Genomic DNA, 26,160 nt, shown 5'->3' with positions numbered 1-26,160 from the left:
TCACGGGACAATAAAACACACTAACTTAATCTATAAACAAACTTCTTCACCAAAAAAATAAAATAAATCTTAATCCCAACCAAAAGAAATTTTCTTATAATTCAACTTTAAAATATCTAAAGAGTTAAAAAAAAAAAAAAAACAAATACAATTTATTATCTTTCTCTTTAAAATATCTAAAGAGTTAAAAAAAAACAAATACAATCTATTATTTTTCTCTAATTATGAAAGTTAATGATTAGTAAAAACATAATTTTGCCACATCTTAAGATTTTGACACCTCAAATTATATTTATCTTTTTGTGTCTTTTGTAACAAAAAATGTATTTAGCTGAGAGAGAACATAAATTTCAAAAGATTGATGTGATTTCGCAACAAAAAAAATCTTTTATATTGATGCATCTAAACAAACTACAGTATATTATATTTTATTACCATAAACAAACACAAAATAGATTATGATATTTTTATAAAATTTTTAAAAAATCACTAAAATTTTTAACGTTAATAAAATTTTTATTTTAATTCGTAACAAATAAGCTCTACGGGGTTTGTCCTCGTGAGCTTAGCTCAGTTGGTAGGGACAATGCATAATATATGCAAGAAAAATGCTAGATATCAAGAATGGATTTTCTTGATGAATTCAAGAATGACATGGCAGAATAATCACCCTTAGATTTTAATCTTATTTATTAAAGTTTCATAAAAAAAAATACATAACACCCACCACCCCATGATTTCTGGTCAGGCTGAGATTTTATTGGCTAACATTAATTTCGGGACAATTTCTTGATAAAATCTTTCTTGATAAATAGCATTGCTCTATATGCAAGGTCAGGGGTTCAAACCCCGACCACCACCAAAAAAATAACTTTTTATAATTTAAAAAAAATTAAAGTCAGGGGTTCAAACCCCGACCACCACAAAAAAAAATAACTTTTTATAATTTTAAAAAAACTTTAAACAAGAAGATAATTTTGTAACACAAAATCCATTTTATATAGTTGTATCCAAACATTTTTTTTTAAGAAATTTTGGTGGTAGCCGGGGTTTGAACCCCAGACCTTGCATATATTATGCATTGTCCCAACCAAATGAGCTTAGCTCACGAGGACTTTTTAAGAAGTGATTGTTATTACGATAAACAAACATAACTAATTATGCTTTTTCAAAAATAATCTCTAAATAATTGAATATCAAAATATATATATTTTTATTCAATATATATTTCACTTATCAATAAAATATGGTTGAGATAGTTATCTTCGATACTACAAAACACTGAAAAAAATTTCATTAAGAAAATAAAAACAAACATTCAATTATAGCTGATTGATAATCACAAAATAACAAAACTTCATTCTTTTTTTTTGGTAGTATTTCATTAAGAAAATAAAAACAAACATTCAATTATATGTGATTGATAATCACAAAATAACAAAACTTCATTATTTTTTTTTTGTAGTGGTCAGGGTTTGAACCTCGGACCTTGCATATATTATGCATTGTTCATGCCAACTGAGCTAAGCTCACAAGGACAACAAAACTTCATTCTTAAAAAAAAAAATAACTTAACTTCAAGAAACTTACAAAATATTTATTACAAGGCATATATCTATTTTTCAAAAAAAAAAATAGACATTTTCAAGATTGTTTCTTTTCTAAAAATAATTTGCCTTTGTTTTTTCTATATTTTTTTCTTAGTCAAAAGAAAAATTATATTAAATAAAAAGAAATAGATAAAGAGTCTGAGGGTATTAGACCTGACTCAGGTACAACACAAAATGGGGATACAACATAATAAATTGGACCAAGTGGATCGACTCAAATCTACCCTAATAAAAATTCACTAATCACGGGCGCAACCTAGCAAACCCATATACGGGCGCGAAACCCAGGTTACAAAAAAATATGAAAAGGGAACCTCTGCGAAAAATAATTTATGGATCGACCGTCAGCACAATAAATAATATTGTTGTATAATTTATACACGGGACTCATAACAACATCTTTATCAATAATGAAATCTTTACTATTTTAAATATTTTTACATATAATTACACTAACCTCCCTTAAGATCTTCTTAAATAACACAAACACCCGCTCAATTTTTTAACTAAATACTAATCTCCCTTTTTTTTTTATCAAATTGACAAGCACTTCTCTTATAATATAACATGGTTTAAACTTTGTTAATTCCATTAATTTTGAGAAATTATCTTCTTCATACAAGTATGAAACTCATATAATATACGACCATTTTTCTTTCCATTTTCCACGTAGGTAATTTTTCCTAACTTATTGTTCCTGGGTCAAGGTTGTTTAATATTTAAACTCTAATGTAATAAAACAGATATATTGAAGATTATTTCTTTTTCATTGATCAACCACAATGTCCATCCACCAAAAAATTTCTCATTTCTATGTTCTCTTTTGATCTCTTCGTAATTGTTGATGTTAGATTCTATTTGGTGGTAAAAACAAATGTTGTTATTGTTTCTCCATTACGAGAAAAACACTTCATTTAACTTATTTGTGAAAAGAGAAAGCTGATACAAACAAAGTAAAATGACTGATTAAATTGTATATTTACAAAGTTATTGAAATGGATAAAATGAAGGGAGATCGATGTGTTTGGAAAATTAGAAGGGGTGTCTGTGTTATTTAAGAAAATCTCAAGGGAAGTCAAAATAATTTCCCTTTTTATCATTAACGTCGACTTTATCATTAGTTTTTTTTTCTATCTTCTCAATTTATATAACATTGCAATATGCTTTAATGCACACCCCTGTTTCGAATTAGCCCGTGCGAAGCACGGACCCGTGCTTAGCACGGGTTAGTTGCTAGTGTATTTTAAGATATGTGATATTTGTTCTCACGTGATATTTATGTCTGAAAGAGTCATATTTAATGCATGACAAATAAGAAAGATATATATTATTTGCCATATATATTGATGATTCGTGTGCATAGTATGTGATAATGTTTATGATTGAAATTGATGACTTCAAGAATCATATTTAATATATGAAGAAAGAGGTTGATATGTATTATTTGCAATATTATCTCAAAAAAAAAAGTATTATTTGCAATATATATTGCTGGTTTGTGCATGTTCTTTGTGATTTAAATATGACTCCAAATGTCATGTTTAATTAGTAAGGATGAGGAAAAAAATGAATTGTGTCTAATTTTTCTAATATTCATAATTAATTTTTTTATTTAAAATTAATGGTATATTAAGTATTTTTTTTATCATTTTTAATTAACAAATATTCTTTAGAAGTTATCTACCAAATAGTTTTAACATTTTTTGAGGTACTTGGGAGACATTAGAAGGACAATAAAAGCGATGCTCGTAGAATATTGTAACGAGTTATTTTCATACAGTTTCATGTCAACCTTTGTACAATACCAACAATCGTTTTGTATAAATTTCAATCAAATTGATATATTTTTTTGGGTTAAATATGTTTTTGGTCCCTATAAATATACCAACTTTACGTTTTAGTCCCTCTAAAATTTTCCTTCAACTTTTAGTCTTCCAAAAATTTTTCATCTTCACTTTTGGTCCCTCTTTTAAAGTAAACTCATATGTAGAATTCATATTTTTGAATAAAATTTTGCAGAAAAATTAATAATATTATAAGAATCTCTCCCAAAAAAAATTAGAATTTTTTAACAAAACATGAATTTAATATGAATTTTTATATATTTTATGGTTAAAATTATGTTTTGTTAAAAAATTCTAATTTTTTTTGGAAAATATTTTTACAATATTCTACACATTTATGCACAATTTCATTAAAAAAATACTAAAATTAACTTAAAAATAGGGACCAAAAGTAGTGATTGAAAATTTTATAGGGACTAAAAGTTGAAGGAAAATTTTAGAGGGACTAAAACGAAAAGTTGGTATATTTATAGGGACCAAAAACATATTTAACCCTATTTTTTTTGAAGGACTCGAATTGATATTTGGTTCCTTGACTAAAATGTGTGGTAAAGGCAATCATACGCGTTATTGAAAATAATTATTGAAAAATGTCAAACAAGAACTCGTATACCTCAAATATGAATGCGTGTCCGTATCACACTGATACTTCACGAATACTCGCAGATATAAATCCAAGAAATATTATAATTAATTTTTAAACTTTTATAAAATATTACGTCAGATATATATTGGATACATTATAGATACACACGGATATGTATCCTAGAAAAGATAAGGTAAAAAAAAGTGAGACAAGATTGTAAAAATTTATAGGAGATATAGATGATTCAATTCAACGTGCGAATAAATAGAGTTGTCTATTAATGAACCAAATTTAAAATGTACTCATTCGTCTTTAATTATAAGACTATTTTTTTTATAAAAAAAAAAACATTCGTCCTTATATATAAGACTCTACATGTTTTTATATGCATGTTTTTATATGCATTTATTACTCTTTTTTTTCAAGTATATCCCTCGTTAAGACAAATTTTATTCAATCAATTTTCTTAAAAAGAGATGGAAAAGGGATTTTTGTGCCTATAAAAAGAGATGGAAGGAGTATGTCTTTATTGATGATGTTAGTGAGTGACGAGACTCAATTAGTTAAACAAAATTTGTTCCCTATAGAAAGAAAAATAAAATTAAATAAATTATTATTTATTTTTTTGAGGAGAAATAAAATTTGTTGAGTGCTTTTAAATTTTAATCACGCTTGTCCTCGTGAGATTAACTCAATTGGTAGGAACAATGCATAATATATGCAAGGTCCGGGGTTCAAACCCCGGCCAAAAAAAAAATAACCACGCTTTTATTGATATCCTTAAGTAGGTATGAAAATAGATTATTTTAATTTACCCAGCTCAACAGTGTTTTATTTAATTGTAAATTGTTATATTTTATAATTATAATCCCCTCTCATTCAAAATAAACTATAATCCCCTCGAGAAAAAAATTATATAGTAATGAAAATAATCAATGTATATTTCTTTCAAATATTTTACATGTATATAAATAAATGGTTTATTGTAACGTGTCTTAATGTCTTAATTGTATCTTAAATTTAAAAAAAAAAAAAATTGTATATCTATATCGCACGCTACATATCCAGACTTCATAGCAAATAACACTCTCGGCTATCACCTATCAAATTTTATCATAAATTTTACATAACCTATAGTATACACGAAAATTATGATACTAACAAATGATTTTAAATTCACAACTTGTATGAATCTCGAATTGTTGATAAATCCGCCAAAAATTTAGAAGTACCGAGTTTATATGAAATTTACAAGGGGATATGATACCGGAGAACTTTATCAATGTAGAACTTTCAAATACCAAGACAAATACAAGAATTTAAATCTTAGACTTTGTCTTCAGAAACTGTAAATTAAATCTTGCAAAGTTTTGGACAAATCCGTTAAGCTTCCCTCTATTGCAACCGCAAATAGAATTCATAATGCATCCTAATGGCAAGTGTGTCTCTCAAAAAAGTCATGGACGACTTCTCCAATGTTTTACTTTTGCTTTTTTTTTTTTTTAATAGAAAATTTCCAGCACACAATTTACTTCGGCTTCCTCCGCATACCCATCCGCGATTTAGCATATCTAAAATTCTTGTTAAGCAAATATCATACAACGTGAAGTAAAGAAATGCAACCCTGGAAAAACAAATAAATGAAATAAAATAAAACCCAACAAAAAAAGATGCTATGATAGTAGCCAAAGGATACTCTAAACGCATTCCCTCGCCGGCTGGTGAGGAATAAAGAATGGTGCCTTGCAGACTGTTTAAGGCGACAGTTGCGCTAGGAATATCCTGCATGCATGGTTAGCAATCAAACTGAGTAAAACATCAAAATCTTATCATGCAAATCAGTTAAGGCAAAATCAATAGACCACCACGTAATCAGTGTTGTTAAAGGGCGGGCAAGGCGGAATGGAGTGGCAGATTTTTGGCTTTTCAGCATATTCCGCCATCGACAACATTGCACATAATTTAAAATGCATTTTTTAACATAAAAGTTTTTATGTTAGAAGTTAACGTCATTGCATGCAGATAGAGAATAACCAGGGAATCCATTTAAAGTTGAAAGTTGAAACAGGAAGTAACATGCAGTGAAATAAACTACTCCTATCTACATAATTATTAAACTTGAACACAAAATTAAAAGGCAAAGAAAGAAAAACCTTGAAATCAACAAATGAAACAGGAGCTCCATATGTGCTCTGCATCTTCAGTTTCAGAAATCCAGGGAACCTGATAGAGATGCAAATATAAGCAAATACAACTTCTGCTTCTACAGATTTTACAAACAATAAAGTACTTCACATGGTTCTTGTACACTGACCTGGAAAATACTTGGATCAACTCTTGTTCATTACAAGATGGCCCCAAATTAGCTACAAATAAAGTCGCACATGGGGTGGTATTTGTTGGAATGTAAGGATTGGAACACTTTTTCTGTCAAAAAGAAATTAGAAATGCAACTTTTAAAATGATATACAGTCTCAAATTTGTACGACATGAAGAAAAAAAAGACATGATTATACACGGTGATTCAAACATTAGAAACATACTGACATAAGCACTGCATAATAATTATTAAACCTACAGTTTATTTTATTAATGGCAAATGATTGGTATAGCAGAAGAGAATAGTACAATCAGGTGTCCTTAGAGAAGTGCATGGTATCATGTCAATCATAATAATACTAAAAAACCTAATCGTTAACCAAAGAACATGTCACTGAGGTGTAGTCCAGGTATTATTAATTTATTATATGGACTGGGATGCTGAAGGAGTAACATGAAAGAGGTCCAAGGTTCGATAATTGCTATAACAAATTCTCCCTCCCCCTAACAAATTAATCACTTAACATTTGTTTTAATAAATTAACTAAATAGAAAGCAAAATTGTAGAAAATGAGCTTAAAGTAATGATCAAACTCAAAAAGAAAAACTACAAAAAAAAAATGCAGCTACAGGTCATTAGTTCGGCAATTGCATTTCCCACATGTGATGGCAAATTTGATATATATGTAGATTAACGGTTTAACCACACAGGCTTTAATACTGTCTGAAAAAAATGAGCAAATGAGCTTCTGAAAAGTTTGTATAGCCCCATAGTAAAGATGGTAGAATCTTAGGTAATTTGGGTGGGTATTGAGAAGACCTATAGAAGCACCGATAAGCTAAAAAGATTGAACGGGTGAAAGTTTAATGGCTAAAAACAGAGGAAGAACAAAAAAAAAAAAAAAAGGTCAAATCATTGAGAGAGATCTAGACATAAGTGGTTTATCTATAAACCTCATACATAACAAATTGTATGATATCATTTGGTCCATGTAGCTAGAACCTGTCTAGTCGGAAAAGACTTGATGGTGTTTCTTGTTGTATTAAAAGTTGTATGAAATAGCTTAAAGTCTACGACCAAGAGCTAAGCTCAAGTGGCACAAACTACCAAGTCCTCTTGGAGGATCAATGAATCCCCGAAGAGAAACAACACCCTATATACCAGCTTACTATCTTCCTCCCCACACCAAAACCTAGTCATCACACCAGGACATAGACATCGTCACATTATGTACCATGCCGATGACCATTTAAATGTTAGGAGCAAAGTAATCAAATGGAGATCTAACCAAGGATTGGAGGGGAGATAAAATATGATTGGAAAATTCTATCCGAAATAAAAAGATAAATATTAGAGTATAACTAACTAGTACATCTGAGGGGTAACCTTGGCGCAACTGGTAAAGTTGTTGTCATGTGACTGTAAGGTCACGGGTTCAAGTCCTGGAAACAGCCTCTTGTGTAAAAACAGGGTAAGGCGGCGTACAATACACCAAATGGTGGGACCCCTTCCCGGACCCTGCGTATGCGGGAGCTTCAGTGCACCGGGTTGCCCTTTTTAACTAACTAGTACATCTAAAGAGCAACTTAGTGTTACAAAGATCCTAGCATGGTGGGGGGTTAAGGAAAGGGTCAGACTGCATGACTCTACCGTAGGCAGCCTTTCACAAGACCTACATGGTGGGTTTTACAATCCTCTGAACAGTTGGGATTACAAAGGATGGCAAAATTGTAAAATTGTTCAATCCTTTGAGCAAACATGCAATCTTGACAACACTAAATAGCTGTCAAGAAGAGAGTCAGACCGGTGAGATCATTGTGCAAATACTTTTTACAACAGAATACTACTATTATTTGTCTAATAGTGGAAAATGGAGCAAAATGGAATATGACTATAAATAGTTGTACGAGGGAAGAAACTGCTATGTTCTCCAAATCATTACCTTCTCTTAAAGCGGATATAAATAGAGAATGAAAAAGGAAGATGGTTTTCCATTCCTCATAAAGTTACAAAAACAAAGAGAAATGCCATCTGATGTTTAGAAAAACTTCTCTCCAACGCAAACAAAAAAGACAGGCAAAAACAAGCTTTTGAATTCCTCAACAGACACAACAAGTGGAGGAGACAAGTTTAATTCAACAGCACTGTGTTTTTTTAGCACATAAAGATATAACCATTTGAACCCTATAATATTTGAAAAATAAATTTAAGGTGACGCGCAAGTTAAATACATTGAGTTTTTTATATCACTAACCAGATTTAGAAATAGACTGTCATGCATAGCATTCCCGTCAGCAATTCCATGACTATAACCAAAAAAGAAAAAAATTAGACAATATAGCATGAAATATAAAGGAAACAGCTACCCTAAAAATTTAATTGATAATTCAAACATATTGGTTATTTTCTTCTAGTGGAGGAAGAGTTCAACAATTGAATCTCGAAATAACGTTGGAAATTGAAAAATGTGCTTTATCTGATCTAGAAGCAATCAATTCCATATAACAAGATATTGGTTATTTTCTTCTAGTGGAGGAAGAGTTCGACAATTGAATCTCGAAATAACGTTGGAAATTGAAAAATGTGCTTTATCTGATCTAGAAGCAATCAATTCCATATAACAAGCTGTGATTAAGTAGTGCAGATGACCTTTGTGCAGGTGGATAACCAATCATGTTTGTGTTGAAAGCAGGATTACCCATTCCAGGCATGTGGATGCTGCTAACACCTGCTAGTGCCGAAGAGTGCAAAACATGTGTAATGTGAGCTCATATATAAAGTGTCATTTGTGTGATCAATACTTAACTGGTCTCCAAGAATGATATTAGACATTGAACTAAGCGAAATAATAGAATAGTAAAGGGAAAAATCCATACAAGTCGCATGCATAGAGAACATCTATACATTTATCTAGAATCAGCTTACCAGAATCAGGAGTTGGCCATGAGGGTGCTGATCCACGAGCTTTCTTATCTGAGCTAGCTCTCTCATCATCTGCTTGTCAATGAAAATGGCAATCAATCACACCAAATCTATCTGGAGGCTCTAGAAATAAAATGAGATAAAATAACTTTTTGAAGATTACAGCAAAAAATAATCATTTCAAAATCAACCTGCTGCGTTCCCAATTGGATTATGCTCAGGAAATTTTAGTGAAAACTAAAGTGTTTGAATAGAACAAGAGAAATTTGTTTTTGTTCCACACCTCAATTTGGTGAGAAGTAAGAAAAGGTAGTTTTGAGTTGAGTTGTAAAATTAAAAGACAAACCACTTGACTTGAAACTCAATTGAAACTAAAACAACTTCAAAAGCAATTTCATTCTAATTCACCTTTATCAAACATTCATTCAAACTCACACTTAATTTTGAGAGAATTGAAACTTTCTAACATTCACCCAAACCCACAAAACCTATCAATTTTTACACATCAAAAGTAGTTCTAGTCTGAATGGCAAAATAAAGAAATTAAAAATCACACCTATCCTTGCACGTTTAGCTCTAGAGTTGGATTTAGCCAGATCAATATAAAGAGTGGAGCCCTTTTCAAGATCAAAGATCATCCCCTACATACCAAATAAAACAAAAAATTCAATGTTCATATAGCAAAACTGGATGACCAATATATTTACGAGTAAACAGTAACTTTGGTCCTTAAATGTGTGAGACAGTATCATCATAGTCTTTCAATGTGTCAAAACTTCAAAAACATTCCCGGGTGTGTCATCATCTAATAACTAGTAATTCTACAGACCAAACTAACAAACAAAAGACTACCAAACTAAGTAGTAACAGACAACCGACTAGCAAAAGACACATTTTGGGCATATTTTTGTAAATATGATTTTCTCTTTTAACGCAGTGGAGAAAGATGAGGAAAGTGAGAGGAATCTCATTCTCCCTCAAATGTGATATACCTGATTAAAAAAACTCAATGGATCAAACACAACCATTTATTCTCTGCATTGTTGAAACACCACCCCTATATTTTTTGTAACACAGTGACACCACCTTACATATTCATGGACCATAAAGCTTTTTAATCATAAATTCATTGATGTGACATAAAATAACGAGCACATAGCAAATAGTCATTTTGGTCCGTGAATATGTGAAGCATTGTCACTATAGTCTTGGGGAATCTATTGAGATTACAAAATCATCCCTAAGTGTGTCTTTTGTTAGTAAGTTTATGAACAAATTGCCTAGCAAGAGATACAATCAAAGGCCAAATTAACTAATGAAAGTAATATTTGAGAACCAAATTTAATAACGAAAGACACATTCAAGTGATTAGAGTATTCGGGTAGGGCCTCACTCAACCTTACCAAATCGGCATATAAGGTGAGGATGACCCTCACTTATAATCACATTGTCAATCATATCTCATCCAATGTGGAACTTTTAAGTTTTAAAACACACCCTGATGCCCACGACTGGACATTTGGAGTGTGAGTCGTGACCTGATAGCAAGTGGCCCAACATAACTCACATTGTCAGACCATATTGCATCCAATATGGACTCTTTAACATAATTAATTTTGAATTTTTGATACATTCAGCTAGTTTTGACTGAGCCTCGAAAATTGAAAGGACCAGATTAATTGTTCACTCTAAAAAAAATTGAAAAAAATAAAAACATAATATCCTCACATTAAGGGCATGCAATGCCATGATAGCAGATTGCTGATTCGAGAAAACAGCAAAAGCAAAAGCCTGTCACAAACACAAACACACAAAAATTCAGAAACAAATCAAAGCAATAATCTACAATAACATGTTTTACGCAATCAAAATTGTACCTGCGATGAATTATTGGGACTCCGAAGATGCGAAGATTCATAACCAGGAAATTCACGAAACAGATTATAAATTTCACGAGGCTTAACATCTTCAGGAAGACCAGCGATGAAGAGAGTGCGAACATCATTGGTTGAAGAAAGCGGAGAAGGAACGTAAGAATCATACACATGTGGTTGTTGTTGCTGTTGTGGAATGTACTGAGGATGAATATGATGCGGCGGCGGTAGTGGAGCACCGGGTGGCGGTGGTATCACCGGAATGGGTTGATACTGCGGCGGAGGCGGTGGTTGTTGCGGTGGATAGTATTGATAAGTTAGAAGATTCGGCGGTTGGGTTTGGGAGTAGTACGCTGCCATGTCATCCATTGAAGCTTGATTTTGCAGTTCACTGACAAGCCCTAGAATTTTGATTTTCAGTTTTCGATTTTGATTCTTTTGTTTTTGTCAAAAAATAAATAAAAATTGAATTGTTTTGTAAGTTACTACTTGAAAATTGCTTTTCTCACATTGAGAAGTTCACAATGACATATGCAAATGACCTAAAAGCCCCCAGCGGTAGTTAACTACCGTTTGTCAAACCGGCGATGGCAAACGGTAGTTAAGTGCCGTTGGCCTCAGCGGTAGTTAACTACCGCTGGAAATTGCTTTTCTGCACATGCCCACTTGTTCTGCCACCAACTTCCATTTTTTAATTGCTTTTCTGATTTTTTTAATTTTGCAGAAAACACGCAACACATTAGCTGAAAGCCTTACCACATAACAAATGGAAGGAAACAAATTAATCTGAAGTAGTATGTTTTCACCCTTCTTCATCGATTCTTTCATCGTTTCAAACACCAAACACCAATAATCTCTTTCTACTGTGGAATCAAGCAATATTTTGGAATTTTTTATAAATTTGCTTGAACTGAGTTTCACAACACAAATATCAGTGAAAGTATTACTGTGTGAAAGTTCAATTGGGTGTTTGAAATACAATCAATGTTTCGATCTGTTCTTCCATCCTTAACGGCCTCACAAACGATCCTTGTAAATCAATTCCAGTTTTCGGACCGATCTCCTTTTCTCCGTCAATCACCTCAGAGCACGAATCCGGCTTCGTTTTAAACGATCTATGATTCATGTTGGTACAACGAATCCAGCTTGGGTTAGATCTAGTACTGCTTGAGGATGCCATAATTTTGTAAATTTACAGTTGAAGAACGAAGAGAAAGGATTGTTGAGGGTTTCTTTGAACATGAATTAAAACGAAGAACAAAAGCAATTAAAAATGGAAGTTGTTGGCAGAACAAGTGGGCATGTGCAGAAAAGCAATTTACAGCGGTAGTTAACTACCGCTGAGGCCAGCGGCAGTTAACTGTCGCCGGTTTGGCAAACGGTAGTTAACTACCGCTGGGTTTTTTTTAGGTCATTTACATGTGTCATTGTGAACTTCTCAATGTCAGAAAAGCAATTTTCTTACCACTTTAACAAGATTAATTGTAGTGGGCTGGTCAGCAGACTTACAAAGAGTTTGCTCTTCACACCTATTGAGTTTCTTGTTTCACCTCTTAAAGTGTGGGAATTGAGTAGTTGTTGAAAGATCACATGTTATTCAAAATGAGTAAGACGCTCATCAACCTCAAAACAACTTAAAGTTCTCAATACAATTTTAGTGTTAAACTACCTAAACTCAAGTAGACTGGACTATCATTAGATATCGCCTTATGATTCCACTATTTCCTATTGATGAAGTGTGTCCTGTTTGTCGTAAGGCGTGTCTGGATACTTTTGGGGAGCATGCCGTTCATTGTAAGGAGCTTCTCGGCTTTAAGTACAGACATGACTTTGTTAGGGATGTACTTTTTGATATATTCAGACGGGCGGGAATATCAGTGAAGAAGGAGGTGCATGTGAACTTCCTGACTGACCCACTAGATAGAAGATCAACACTGAGGCATGCAGACGTTATGGTGTACGGATGGGTAGGTGGAAAACATGCTTGTGTAGACTTGACTGGGGTTTCACCACTTATGGGATTAGGTGTCAGACCTTTTACCGTAGGACAAGCAGCCCTAAAAGTCGCGTCAAGCAATGTGGCCAAACATGAGAAAACGTCAACATGATTTTATACCATTTGCTTTTGACACTTTTGGTTTCCTAGCACCAGAGGCTGTTGACCTTCTACATAGAGTTCAAAAGGTCATGCATAGCAATGTCATGTCTCCTAGGTCCATGAATGTTGTGTTCACGAGGATTGGTTTTGCCATCCAAAAAAGTCTAGCGGCGCAGTTTGTTGCCCGCTTACCTCTATTCAAGTGTAAATAATGGTTTATATAAATTAAATTATCTAATGTTGTCAATTTCCCAAATATTGAATTGTTGTTGAATTTCAATCAGTTGTGTATTATTGAAATAATATTGAATTGGTCTCATGTTATTGATTATGAGTGATAACTGTTATTGGTAAATTATTGTTTGTTGAACGGTATTTCTGACTTAGAGATATCTAGACATGCCGTTTTGTATCATCATTTTGCATTTAAATCATGCAGACTATGCTTTTCTCTACAACACACAGTTAACTGCCGTTTTTGGATGGACAATTAACTACCGTTCAGAAGCAAACAATAATTAATCGAGGCATTTTAGTCGGTTCAAGATACTTCTGATCAAACCGTAAGTGGCTAAAAGCAATTTTCTTCAACTAATTGACTAACAGTTATTGAGGTGTTTACTTTTGTCCTTATTTCCTTGTTTATAGATAAAAACTTAGCAATCTTTTGCTAGTGTTTCTATTTTAGTTGATGCTCTTTTTTGAGAAAATTTGTATTGTTGATATGGTTTCTGATAAATGATACTAATGTCGCGTTGGTACTTCATGAACTCAGGTCCAGGTCCCACATTGGTAATAAAAAATGTAAACTTTAAATCTATGGGAAAAATGTAATAATCTTTAATAAAAATAAAAAATTCAATCCTCGTGTCCCACGATTGAATTATTAAATGTGCAATGATCTTAGATAAACGGCTATGAAGCCATTGCACATGTTGCATGCAGAGAATCAAATTTGCTTAATTAAACAATACAATTAAAGATTGTTTAATTAATTCTTATCACTAAAACACATCTCTTGTAAGATTATTACCTACCATAACTCCTCTTATATAAAGAACCAAAATGTCCTAGTACTAGTACCAAGTGTGTGACCAAAAAAACCTTTGCAACCCAAAAACTAGAATCACTACTATCACTATCACCATGGAGGATCAAACTGAACCAAAGTTGAAATCAATTTTCTTACCTTTTCTCTCAACAAGTCACATAATTCCATTAGTAGACATGGCAAGACTCTTTGCACTTCATGGTGTAGATGTTACCATAATCTCCACAAAATACAACTCCACCATTTTTCAAAACTCCATTAACCTTGATGCTTCACGTGGTAGATCCATTAGAACACACATCATCGATTTCCCAGCTGAAAAAGTTGGTATCCCAGTAGGTATAGAAGCTTTCAATGTCAACACACCAAAAGAAATGATCCCAAAAATCTACATGGGACTTTACATTCTTCAACCTGACATCGAAAAATTGTTTGAAACACTTCAACCTGATTTCATTGTCACTGACATGTTTTTTCCTTGGACAGCTGATGTTGCTAAGAAACTTGGTATTCCTAGGATTATGTTTCATGGTGCTAGTTACCTTGCTCGTTCTGCTGCACATTCTGTAGAGGTTTATGCACCTCATTTGAAAGCTGAATCAGATACTGATAAATTCGTTATACCGGATTTACCTGATGAATTGGAGATGACAAGATTGCAATTACCAGATTGGCTTCGGAGTCCGAATCAGTATACTGAGTTGATGAAAGTGATTAAGGAATCAGAGAAGAAAAGTTTTGGTTCTGTTTTCAATAGTTTTTATAAGCTTGAAAGTGGTTATTATGATCATTATAAGAAAGTTATGGGAACTAAAAGTTGGGGACTTGGACCTGTTTCTTTATGGGCTAATCAAGATGATTCAGATAAAGCTGCAAGAGGGTATGCAAAGAAAGAAGAGGGTGCAAAAGAAGAAGGGTGGTTGAAATGGTTGAATTCAAAACCAGATGGTTCTGTTTTATATGTAAGTTTTGGTAGTATGAATAAATTTCCATATTCTCAGTTAGTTGAAATTGCACATGCACTTGAAGATTCAGGTCATAATTTCATTTGGGTTGTTAGAAAAAATGAAGAAAATGAAGAAGGTGGTGTTTTTCTTGAAGAGTTTGAGAAGAAAGTGAAAGAAAGTGGAAAAGGCTATTTGATTTGGGGATGGGCCCCACAGCTTTTGATCCTTGAAAATCCTGCAATTGGAGGGTTAGTGAGTCATTGTGGCTGGAACACAGTTGTTGAAAGTGTGAATGTTGGGTTACCAACAGTGACATGGCCTTTATTTGCTGAACATTTTTTCAATGAGAAACTTGTGGTTGATGTGTTGAAAATTGGTGTTCCTGTTGGAGCTAAAGAGTGGAGAAATTGGAATGAGTTTGGGAGTGAGGTTGTGAAAAGGGAAGATATTGGGAATGCTATTATGGTGATGATGGAAGGTGGTGAAGAAGAAGTTGCTATGAGGAAAAGAGTTAAAGAGTTGAGTGTTGAAGCAAAGAAAGCTATTCAAGTTGGTGGTTCTTCTTATAATAATATGGTGGAATTGATTCAAGAGCTTAAGTCAATTAAACTTGCTAAGGTTTAAGCTTAGAAGAAGTTGCTACTAATAATCACTTTTTTTGTTTTGTTGAATGTTTGTCTTTCTTTTGTTGATCCTATGAATGTAGTTGTGGTAAGTGTGAACTGAAATTTTGAGGAAATGTAATGTGTTGCAACTTAGAAGAAGGTAATAAATGATGTACTTTTTTTTTTTTTTTACAGTGTGTGTGTGTGATCACTGGAATAATGTAAGGCATACAACAATATTTGCTATATTTAGTGTGTCACATGTCATCGTATTCTTTCATTGTAATTTTATTTCAAAAGTCGTCGTATATTTAATTTTACTAAAAGTACAAAAATTGCTCTTTTTAGTGTAAAACATGTAATTAAATTCGTTTTTAAATTACCCACGCCATCCGTGCTTGAGTATTTTTATATTAATTTCATCATTTTATAAATAAAAAATAAAAAAGAAGAGGGGTAATGCAGCCAGAAGCTCGTGGTTCTTGAGTGTAAGAATTTTATACATTATTGTCTCTCTTTATGATATAATAATAATTTGTTTTTTTGTTTGTACCAGGTGGCAGGTACTATTTTCTTCCTCAACTATGAGGACTCCAACCCACATACACCAAATGGGGCAATACCATGCATGAATGAGTTATTTTAAATAAGAAAAAACTAAAATAACAACATTTATTCATTCAAATGATAGAATACATCGATTGAGAATAAACTAAAAATTGTTAAAACCATAATGGATGAATTGTAAACAAACTCATAACATCTATGTGAATAACATACGACGACAAACAACCTATAAATATAACCGGAAAAAGTGTTTGAAATATTAATGCCTTTAAATATTTAATGTTAAAGACGTCAAAGTCATTGATTTAATCTACATTGAATTGAAAAAACTAGGCAAAATAATTTAATATGCAAATTATTTTTCCATCGGGTTTATTGGATAACTGATATATTTGGTTTATAATCGGTTATCCAATTTGACAAAATAATTTTTATTTATATTTAAGACCGGTCGGGCTAGTTTGTGTACGGCTCTCAGAGATGGTGGTCGGACCCTATGATTTGTTTGGGTCTCGACTAACCTTAGTTTTGTATATACTTTGTATTGACGGTTTGTTTCTTGGGGTGGGTTCCCTGATACACCTTGTACTGAGGAACGTTTACCACCGCTGTTAATATATATATATCCCATTTTAGTTTCTTAAAAAAAAAAAAAAAGACCGGTCGGGCTATTGCCGCTGTTTATTATTTCCTTTTATTTTTGACAAGAATGTTAATACTACTGTTGAATCACTATATACATGCTCTATTTCCACGTGTTTAATTCTAAGTGGAAGGTGGTGAAGAAGAAGTTGCTATGAGGAAAAGAGTTAAAGAGTTGAGTGTTGAAGCAAAGAAAGCTATTCAAGTTGGTGGTTCTTCTTATAATAATATGGTGGAATTGATTCAAGAGCTTAAGTCAATTAAACTTGCTAAGGTTTAAGCTTAGAAGAAGTTGCTACTAATAATCACTTTTTTTGTTTTGTTGAATGTTTGTCTTTCTTTTGTTGATCCTATGAATGTAGTTGTGGTAAGTGTGAACTGAAATTTTGAGGAAATGTAATGTGTTGCAACTTAGAAGAAGGTAATAAATGATGTACTTTTTTTTTTTTTTTACAGTGTGTGTGTGTGATCACTGGAATAATGTAAGGCATACAACAATATTTGCTATATTTAGTGTGTCACATGTCATCGTATTCTTTCATTGTAATTTTATTTCAAAAGTCGTCGTATATTTAATTTTACTAAAAGTACAAAAATTGCTCTTTTTAGTGTAAAACATGTAATTAAATTCGTTTTTAAATTACCCACGCCATCCGTGCTTGAGTATTTTTATATTAATTTCATCATTTTATAAATAAAAAATAAAAAAGAAGAGGGGTAATGCAGCCAGAAGCTCGTGGTTCTTGAGTGTAAGAATTTTATACATTATTGTCTCTCTTTATGATATAATAATAATTTGTTTTTTTGTTTGTACCAGGTGGCAGGTACTATTTTCTTCCTCAACTATGAGGACTCCAACCCACATACACCAAATGGGGCAATACCATGCATGAATGAGTTATTTTAAATAAGAAAAAACTAAAATAACAACATTTATTCATTCAAATGATAGAATACATCGATTGAGAATAAACTAAAAATTGTTAAAACCATAATGGATGAATTGTAAACAAACTCATAACATCTATGTGAATAACATACGACGACAAACAACCTATAAATATAACCGGAAAAAGTGTTTGAAATATTAATGCCTTTAAATATTTAATGTTAAAGACGTCAAAGTCATTGATTTAATCTACATTGAATTGAAAAAACTAGGCAAAATAATTTAATATGCAAATTATTTTTCCATCGGGTTTATTGGATAACTGATATATTTGGTTTATAATCGGTTATCCAATTTGACAAAATAATTTTTATTTATATTTAAGACCGGTCGGGCTAGTTTGTGTACGGCTCTCAGAGATGGTGGTCGGACCCTATGATTTGTTTGGGTCTCGACTAACCTTAGTTTTGTATATACTTTGTATTGACGGTTTGTTTCTTGGGGTGGGTTCCCTGATACACCTTGTACTGAGGAACGTTTACCACCGCTGTTAATATATATATATCCCATTTTAGTTTCTTAAAAAAAAAAAAAAAGACCGGTCGGGCTATTGCCGCTGTTTATTATTTCCTTTTATTTTTGACAAGAATGTTAATACTACTGTTGAATCACTATATACATGCTCTATTTCCACGTGTTTAATTCTAAGCATTCTTCCACCACAAGGAAACTACATTTTCCACTCTTTTATTCTGTTTTGTTTATTTTAATCTGCTTCATAATCACAATCACATTTAATAATCAAATCATCGCTAGCTAGCGAGACATAATGAATGATTAAGTGTAAGTTTTGTATCAGTAAAACTTACTAACTATGTCTCTTGCATTTTTGTTTGTTTGACTAAACAGCTTATGGCACACTCATCATGATAACCGCTTATGTATAAGCTATAAGTTGTTTCCATGAAAAATAAGTTGAAAAAGATTATGAAAAATGCCATAGGTTGTTTTTATAAGTTCTCTGTGAAGTCAATTTTACTGTGTCTTGAGGACCATTTATTAGTTTGAATGTTATAGTGTTTGAATACCTAAGCAGTTAGTTGAATACCTAAGCATGAATAATAACTATGATTAGATGTATATCAAGGTTTGTGGATCGCAGAAAATAGTGGTTTGATCAAATTCTGCTATACACAACAGTGATATAGCACTGGAATAGCTGCTATTTGACAACATTTTGTACCAAAAAGCTTATCGCGGAACAATAGCAATTTTTCATAGCTGCTATATTCTAACATTGCGGGGTTTGATCAAATTCTGCTACATACATGTTTTTTAAAGCTCAAAAGCTCAGCTGAAGAAGGTGCCGTTAAGTTGCATACTGGATCTCGTGACGCTCATATGTTGTAAGTTCTTTTCTTTTTGGTAGTTTTCTAATCCATCAACATTATGCTAGTTGAATTTTTCTGACTACCTTTATAGTTTTCCAGATAGCCATAGAGATGATTTGATTGTTGATGTTCGAGATTCCAAGCGAGAGCATTTTGGCCGTGTTCTTGTCCAAGTGGCTGATATATCTGCCTGAAGGTATCATCGACATCTCTTTTATTCAATCGATGTAACTTAAATTGATTAACAGCATCTAGTTTTCTAATTTTTTTGAAGTTATTTCGTGCGGTTGACTATGAAATTAATCGAAGTTCTTTTGTTCACAAAAAAAGTTATGACAAATAGACCCTCTGTACTAGTCAATTAACTATTTTCAGTTGTCATTTGTTTACTTTCAAATAGATTGACTTTTTTGTTTGATCTAATACGGCTCAATTTGGTCATCTAATCAGAATCGGCTACTATGAGAACCACACCTCCCTTGATGAGTCGCCTTCCTCTGGTATTATTGAGGATTTTAGATCAGCATCCGGTCATGCAGCGCCTGCGTTGAAACCTGCCGTTGAGCTTTACAGCCTTCATCATGATATCTCAACTCCTGAGGCGAAAATCACTTTCTGTCGTTATTTCCAAGATATAGCAACTCAATTTTTTTATGACGATGATGAGAATTTTTAATTGAATACACTTTTCGGTTTAATTAACCACTAATATTTTTTCCAGGCTGCCACTCATAAGAGGGCTACAAAGTATCTGTCTGAGACAGATGAATATACTACACCTTGTTTTTAAGAGTGCTCACCAGAAGATGAAAACACTATGCATAAATCTAGGGAATGAGATTGATTCCGATATCAAGATTCAATGTCAAAATATACTTCCTAGGTATTATTCATTTATTCTTAAAATACTTTTATTTTATTTAGCTCGGTAGAATTTTAATGCAGGTTATGCATTGTTTGTCGTCTTGAATTTTGCTTGTCTGTACTAGATATATTTTGGTTATGCACCACTTTTTATCTGAATGTTCCTGTCCTTAAATATACTTATTGGTTGTCCTTGTTCTATTCAATTTATACAATTGGTTTATTATTGCAAGGTTACCATGATTAAAGTTGAAAATATTCAACAATGCAATTGCTATTAATTACTATCAGCTTCATTAAAAAGTCAATATATAAACTGACTGAATGTTCCACCTTTTCATCTGTCTTACAAAAGTAAATACTCCCTCCGTTATTACTAATTATAAGCAAATTTGACTTTTTAGGTTCATTCAATTAATAATGTATGTGGTCCATATTATAAACCACATGCATCATTAATTGCATGAACCTAAAAAGTAAAATTTACTTATAATTAGAAACGGAGGGAGTAAAAGATTGCATTTGCATCTGAAACTTCAATCATTGAAACTTGACCAACGAGAATCATTATTTCAATCACTTTTATCACTTTACTTGTTACATTTCAAATTTATTTTTTCCGTATGTGAAATTGTTATTGTGTTTGTTTATCAAACTACAAATATTATTCAATGGTTCTAATATGGCTAGTTCAATATTTTCCACAGCTTTGTAGAGCTGCACATCTTTCTGCTTCAATATACAGCACAAAGCTTTGCATAAAAATTACAGGCCTTCCTCAAATCTTGTCCACCGTCAGCACCATCACCACATGTAAAAGAACTGGTTATATTGCTACGTCAGATTTTCAAATAAATTCTTGCATTTGAACATGTCTATAATTTTGATATAAACAAATACCTATCATAATTAGTCTTGAAAAAAGAATCATTGCTTTTATTAAATAGACTTTCAGCACAAGAAATTTTATTGACGAGTTTAAATGACTTTGATTTTCTGGAAAATAATGATGACAGGCAATAGTTGAAATTGAATTGGCCATCGTGGAAGCTTTAGAAAAACAACATGATGATGAATTAGCACATCTTACAGGAAGACCATTTGTGAAATTTGTGAAAGAGGGTTGAATTGAATTTCTGAAACAAATTGGATGTTCTTTTGTATAGCACTTTGCTCAAACAATTAAAAAGCATACAATACAACAAAGGCCAACTCTCAAAATACGTAAAAAAGAAATTTAGGAACTTGTCGCATTTTGAATTATGAAACGCAATATATACGATACGAGGACATTGTTGTCAAAAATAAACGAGGACGTCGCATGTTACAGTGGCCGCATTACTGAAATTTAACCTATTTGAGAAAACAGGGCACAAATTTTTTTAAGCAAAACTATGCTTCCTTACCTTATCCAAGTTTTAGGTGCTTCTCTGGCTCTCTGCCAATAGGGAATAGACACCAATACAATTAAACAAAATGTTATGGAAAGGGAATCCCATGCTTTAGGAATCAATAACAAGCATTATATGTAGCACATTTAGCAAGCAACATTTATCGGAAGGAAATACATTTAGCATAATACACCTCATGAATTTTAATGGATAATAATATTCTTAATGCATAGAATCAAAAAGATCAAGTGATTCAAGAGGTATGAGCTTCCAAATGTTATGAATCGGGAGAAAACTCGCATAATTCCACTCTCTTACATGAATACATGCCACATTCAGATATTAGCATGTACATTTACATGAGAAGAACGGAAAAACTAACATACAATGAAAAGTCATCCTTACACTTTAGCGGATAACTAAAATTTTGAACACTCCCCAATTCGTTTCTTGGGGGAGGAGTCAACAAGGCCAATTAAGCAGCAGTTGCAGTACTACCACAGCGACACTGAAGCACATTTTTACAGGGAAATGCTTCATCACCTAAGATAAGAAGCAAAATTTCATTGAAAGTTTATCTTGCCATGGGATGTATAAAGGGTCCAACAAACCAATTGACCAAGTACATCTATTGTTAATCTTCACGGAAACAACAAATTCAGAATAGGAAAAAGTTTCGGCGCATCAGTCATAATATCATATAATAGTAAATTATCCATTTCTATAGGAAATGTACCAGTGAAGTATCGCCAACAAGTATTATTCGTTGACTTTCAAATTGTCATATATTAACATGTTATCCAGACCTGAGTAAATAAAAATAGTCAAAACCAAAAAAGCGTCTGCATGTCATAGCAGTCAACAATCACACAACAATTTTAGCACCGAGCAAGAAATGGTAAAACAACAGCTGCCATACTAGGATATTTCCTAAAGTGAGCACATATAGCACTAGATAATAGACGGGTATTGCTTTGCTTGCTGCTTGACTCTTCTTTTATACTCCACAGCATCCTACAGAAAATATTATTACGTAAGGACAAATTTCAGTAATCACAAACAAATACAAGCACCCTGGAGGACTGGTTTCATGGTAGGTCCAAATGACCTAAGCCGTGGGGAAAAGTGCTAATTAGGGCGGGTTAGCAAAACATAATTTAAGCACCCTAATCTAATTGGCTATAGTTCTACATTACATGTTGCAAATACAACAATTTCTCAGCACCTACTCTTATTGCACTGTGTTAATAAGATAAAATGCCACTTGAAGAGCAAACATATTAACAATTCTTACGGAACAGTGGGCCGTATATCCATTTGAAAAATGAAGGGTATTTCAGGTTATCTACCTGGATGAATAGATGATATCCTTCTGTTTGGGCAGGGTCGGCAGGGTTTGGCTGATCAAGCAGGTCTTGGATACCCACAAGGATTTGCTTCACTGTTATAGCTGGTCTCCACCCCTAAACATGCAAGAATGATAATGTAAATCCACAGATTCAGAAGCATGTGAAATGACATTATAATAGTTTCAAATGGTCATGCATTCATCAAAAGAATCATACTTACATTATCCTCATTAAGTATAGACAAGCAAACAGTTCCAGATGGATACACATTAGGGTGGAAGAAACCTTGAGGGAATTTACACTTTGGTGGTTTGCTAGGGTAGTCTTCACTGAAGACCATAGTCAGTGGGTAATAGCCACCTTCCCAATCAGTCTGCGGCAAATGCATGCAAAATAATTACAATGAAATAAATAACAGTGCCCAATGTTGAGCAAGCAGATCATTCAATTGTAAACCTAATACAAGGCATAACCTCAGGTAGCAGAATGTGACATGCATAATAGTAATAATAAGCATAAGCATGAAGTAATTAATAGTGTCCAAACTACTGACCAACCACTCAACATTTACAAACATAATAGTAATAATAAGCATAAGCATGAAGCAAGAGATCGTTATTTGTTAGCATAAGCTTTCAATGATAACATGTTTGAGTGATTTTCAAGACCTTGTCAGTTAACATCAATTGTAAATATTGATGGTTACATATTGAACTAATCAGTTAGCTCTTATCATACAGGATAATATAATTCCATTGTACAACACCAGTATCAGAAATAAAGTATGGATGCAGCAGGATGAATCAGCGTCAAGAAAGCGTTGGCATGAGTTGTTAAATTATTCATTTTAATAATTTCAATCACGAGTTGTTAACTAGGTAGTTAGGTGCTGATGGCTTTACCATATTTCGAATTTTCCCTAATGGGTTTCATAAAAGTGGTGTGTGTGATTATTGAAGGATACCAATTCTACTCTGAATCCTTAAGAGAAAAGATATAGGAAATCGGTTGAAAATTTTGCAATGCACCAAGACTGTGATAGGATTTATTTTGTTCTTCAACATTGGTTGCTTTCAATTTTTACCAGGTTACTGGACTTGATTTCATTGAAGGAATATTACTAGTGTTTGGTCAATCCATCAAACCACAAATCTAAAACTCTTCAATACAATAACAATAATCAAGCCTCATTCCACTGAGTGGGGTAGGTTACATTGATCAAATTACGTCATAATGTGTATCATAAACCAATCTAAAACTCTTTGGTGGATAAATAAAATTGAAATGCAGTTGAGCCACTTCTTATTTTACTATCCTTCAGTCAAATGTTCAGTGGACGAATAAATTATTATTTAGAAAACCCGTTCAATCACAGGCAACAAGATAAGAAATAATAACAAAGAGACATAGAATGGCACTGCAAATGGATGAGCTTATACAAAATAAGTCCCAGGGCGAGAGTCAATAAGCAAAACTAATAGCCATAACCCAATACTTGATTAATGAAATAAAAAAATATGCAACACCTTAGGAGAAAAGTCGTTACTTTTTCCAACATACCATGTTAATTCTTAACACGTTTTAGTTAAAGTCGGTGTTGTCAATCGCGGTCTTGGAAAATCGCAGTTTGATCAAATTACGTTATGCAATGTTAATTCTTAACACGTTTTAGTTAAAGTCGGTGTTGTCAATCGCGGTCTTGGAAAATCGCAGTTTGATCAAATTACGTTATGCAAAATAGGGCTATAGCGCTGCTATAGCCACTATTTGACAACGTTTTAGCGACTTTTTCAAATTCCGCTATACCATAGCACTATAGCTGCTATTTTACAACAATGTTCAGGTTATACATATTACATACGGAATAAGCTTGGAGTATTATTCAACTAGACAGGTGAGTTTCTTACAATCATAGCATCCTTAAACTACAAGTCCTTCAAACTTGGGAATATTCAATGCCACACTATCACTAATTCAATTAACAGTGCTAATAAAACAATCTGCAATCACATGAAAGTCCTAACAAACGCAAAACTCCAACAAGACACTTCTGACAATAGATTGTTAACTAAATTACTCTCACCAACAAGGCAACAATCCAATTCTAGTTATCCCTTGATTGTTTTATATTTACAGTCGTCCTAACATAAATTCAGGCACATATGATATGACAACTAGGGTATTTCTCAAAACAAAATATCAAAAAGCATAACCGTCTATGAAGCACAAACACAAGCCAGACCCAACACAAATAATAATTTGAGAAAATTACATGATTCAATACAATCACATGTGTCGGAGACCCAACACAAATAATAATTTGAGAAAATTACATGATTCAATACAATCACATGTGTCGGCATAGTACACAGACAAACGTGTCAAACATCGGACACACCTTTGCCTTCGATTAGAAGTGTTGGTGCTACAGAGGTTATTATTAAGATTAAATGCAAATAATGTATAAAGATATGCGATTACCCCAGCCTTTCCAGGAATAGAGCAATGCCATGCCATCAAATTGATTGTGCCATCAGGATTAGTTTCAGGCTTAGCAACGAAACCCTAAATTGAAATCAAAAATCAATAAAAAACATATAAAGTAAATTATTCGATAAAAAACAGAGAAAAATGTAGGAAATTACATGAGGATGATTCTTCCTCCATGATTTTCGTTCCTCAGCAAGACGACCACGAGCAATACCAGACATGTTTGAGTGTTTGTGTGTTTCTCTGTTTTGGAATCGATAAACCCTTTTTTTGTTTCTGTGTGAAACTAACTTCTCCTAATCTTATTGCAATGTACTTTATATTTTTCTAGAAGCTTCGCTATTAATTTCGTTGTGTAAATCTTTTGATTTGATTTGATTGATGGGGTATATTGTTTCGGAAACTACGGATGAGTCGTCCCTTGATTTTCTGCATTGCTTCGCTGTATTTGCGTGAGAATCACGCCGACTATGTCCCACACGCCTTTCACGTGACTCTATTCCTATTCCCACTACGAAGGGTATTCAAAGTTTTTATTTTTGGAAAATGTTAACTAGTGTTCGTTGGCACTAGTTAAGAACACAAAATTAAAAAGATTGTATTGAGAATTGTGAAAACGTGTATATATTTATAAGCAATAGTACACGTGGCATCTTCATATTCTACATCTCATTTAATGTTTTTTCATCAACCAATCAAAATGGATCTTTACTCATTCAT

The 26,160-nt window shown here is 32.8% G+C and overlaps 3 protein-coding genes and 1 long non-coding RNA gene across 5 annotated transcripts; 2 read left to right on the top strand and 2 right to left on the bottom strand.

Moving 5' to 3' along the window:
• Positions 1-5,189: 5,189 nt before the first annotated feature.
• On the bottom strand, positions 5,190-11,605 carry LOC146919738 (RNA-binding (RRM/RBD/RNP motifs) family protein). Of its 2 annotated transcripts, none has more exons than XM_085713159.1 (10): positions 11,160-11,605; positions 11,011-11,073; positions 9,839-9,923; positions 9,286-9,354; positions 9,010-9,091; positions 8,615-8,666; positions 6,355-6,467; positions 6,194-6,263; positions 5,737-5,822; positions 5,190-5,611 (listed from the first exon to the last, which is right to left on the bottom strand). In XM_085713159.1, exons 1-10 carry the CDS (start codon positions 11,523-11,525, stop codon positions 5,569-5,571), a joined length of 1,029 nt encoding a protein of 342 aa, XP_085569285.1. In that variant the 5' UTR covers positions 11,526-11,605; the 3' UTR covers positions 5,190-5,568. The 2 variants fall into 2 exon arrangements, with proteins under 2 accessions (XP_085569285.1, XP_085569286.1); XM_085713160.1 differs by having other exon boundaries at positions 9,010-9,088.
• Positions 11,606-14,283: 2,678 nt separating this feature from the next.
• Positions 14,284-17,607, top strand: LOC146919737 (soyasapogenol B glucuronide galactosyltransferase-like). The gene is made up of 4 exons (XM_085711063.1): positions 14,284-15,874; positions 15,959-15,963; positions 16,414-16,420; positions 17,195-17,607. Exons 1-4 carry the CDS (start codon positions 14,401-14,403, stop codon positions 17,344-17,346), a joined length of 1,638 nt encoding a protein of 545 aa, XP_085567189.1. The 5' UTR covers positions 14,284-14,400; the 3' UTR covers positions 17,347-17,607.
• A 1,113-nt stretch (positions 17,608-18,720) lies between these two features.
• LOC146919736 (uncharacterized) lies at positions 18,721-21,651 on the top strand. Its single transcript, XR_015011595.1, has 3 exons — positions 18,721-20,229; positions 20,918-21,023; positions 21,227-21,651. It is a non-coding gene; the product is annotated as an uncharacterized LOC146919736 (long non-coding RNA).
• Positions 21,652-22,297: 646 nt separating this feature from the next.
• LOC146919735 (SUMO-conjugating enzyme SCE1-like) lies at positions 22,298-25,728 on the bottom strand. The gene is made up of 5 exons (XM_085713158.1): positions 25,596-25,728; positions 25,432-25,515; positions 23,171-23,323; positions 22,951-23,064; positions 22,298-22,615 (listed from the first exon to the last, which is right to left on the bottom strand). The coding sequence occupies exons 1-5, from the start codon at positions 25,659-25,661 to the stop codon at positions 22,553-22,555; spliced, it is 480 nt and encodes a 159-aa protein (XP_085569284.1). The 5' UTR covers positions 25,662-25,728; the 3' UTR covers positions 22,298-22,552.
• Positions 25,729-26,160: the final 432 nt, after the last annotated feature.

This window comes from Medicago sativa, chromosome 5, assembly GCF_051527215.1.
Source record: "Medicago sativa cultivar Bolivia chromosome 5, Bolivia_mono, whole genome shotgun sequence".
Taxonomy (NCBI): domain Eukaryota; kingdom Viridiplantae; phylum Streptophyta; class Magnoliopsida; order Fabales; family Fabaceae; genus Medicago; species Medicago sativa.
This window is presented reverse-complemented; position numbering and strand designations above follow the sequence as displayed.